The sequence below is a fragment of the Habropoda laboriosa genome, unplaced genomic scaffold, assembly GCF_001263275.1.
Source record: "Habropoda laboriosa isolate 0110345459 unplaced genomic scaffold, ASM126327v1 scaffold176, whole genome shotgun sequence".
NCBI lineage: Eukaryota > Metazoa > Arthropoda > Insecta > Hymenoptera > Apidae > Habropoda > Habropoda laboriosa.
This window is the reverse complement of record NW_017100321.1, coordinates 515,769-517,135: the sequence shown is the minus strand read 5'-3', so window position 1 is coordinate 517,135 and position 1,367 is coordinate 515,769. Positions and strand designations below refer to the sequence as shown.

Below are 1,367 nucleotides of genomic sequence, written 5' to 3'. Positions count from 1 at the left end.
TTATATTTTTTAAACATTTTTAAAGTACTTTCAAAGTAATTCTTTTTTCAAAATAGTTTAAATACTTTTCAATTTTTTAGTTTCCTTTTGATAATTTTCCCATACAAAAAAGCAGAAAAATATTCCTCGTCCTACCTGTAAAAGTTGCTGCTGAGCCCTCAGTTGTTGCTGCAGCAGCAACAATTTCTGTATGTTCTCCTGAGTCTTCTGCAGCTGCAACAGTTGGTCCTGATACTGTTGCTGAAGCGCCGGTGGCAGAGATATCTGCGGAAGTTGGGGCAACTGCGAATTTCCGCTTGCCAAGAGGCTCGTAGCCGGGCCATTTTGCTCGACCTGAGTTGGCGCTGCTCTAGGATTTGCCAGGGGAATCCATTCGCTGTTTGAAACCTGTCGCGACCATCGTTCGGCCTGTACAGCGCCGAATTCTACCGACAGGATCAAACAGATCGGTACTGTCAACGTCAAACACCTCCGCACAATCTGAAATGAAAGATGAATTCTGTGTAGGAAAGAGAAAATTATTAATTAATCAAAGAAACAAGGAATTTCAATCTTTCATGCATAGGAGAAAGAAAAGAAAATGTTGTTTAAGTAAGGAAGGGTTTAGGAATTTTTTATTTTTCAAATGTGAAGTTCGGTTCTATTTTTCTCTTTCTATTAGACGATATTTTCATGATTTTTGCAGACAGATTATTTATGGTACCTTTCTAGAACAGTTTTTTACTTTAAATTATCGTTAAAATCGATATCTGTTGGTATGTTATGCCCCAGGACACAAGAATACACTTTTCGCCTTCCACCATTTTCAAATTACCCGCCATAATCAATCCACAATTCCGCGATCCATCTCGCAATTATTTCCGTATCGATCGATCGATCGACCGTACGCAAACATGGCGTGTTACGGGTTCAGAAATTGAAACGATTCTACTTCGAACAAACTGCGTCTGTTTGTACTTGTGATTTTCACGGTGGCAGCCCTGGTCGACAATAATAGACCTAATGGCGGATCTGGAAGTGCTGTTGGAACGTTAGGAACGATGATTTTCTGCTTGAACGGGAATCAGGTGGAAAAAATCAAACCGCAAGTCGTGGTGATCGGCAGCCAAGCAAGAAATCGAGGCGTTTCGTGACAAGTAGTTAGCCACGATTCAATTGGCATAACCATTAATGAAAACCAACGATTTTATTCGACGAGAAGGACGAAACCGCGAAGCGGGGAATGAAAGAAGAAAGAAACAGTAATAATTTCCCGAGGTTAGTGGAATTTATGTAAACATCGGTCATGGTAATTCTCCGAGAAATCTTTCAAGTGGAAATTAAGCGAAATCAGTCGGTTTTACGATTAATGTTCCGTGTGTTGATTA

The 1,367-nt window shown here is 40.1% G+C and overlaps 1 protein-coding gene across 1 annotated transcript in view; it reads right to left on the bottom strand.

The window, feature by feature from the left end:
• The window catches only part of LOC108574203 (serine-rich adhesin for platelets-like), a 17,492-nt gene extending 16,671 nt beyond the window's left edge, over positions 1-821 (bottom strand). Inside the window, exons 1-2 of the mRNA XM_017936739.1 lie at positions 801-821; positions 136-480 (exon numbers count right to left, since the gene is read on the bottom strand). Coding sequence (XP_017792228.1) covers positions 136-480; positions 801-821 — 366 coding nt within the window. The remainder of the gene's footprint in view (positions 1-135; positions 481-800) is intronic.
• Positions 822-1,367: the final 546 nt, after the last annotated feature.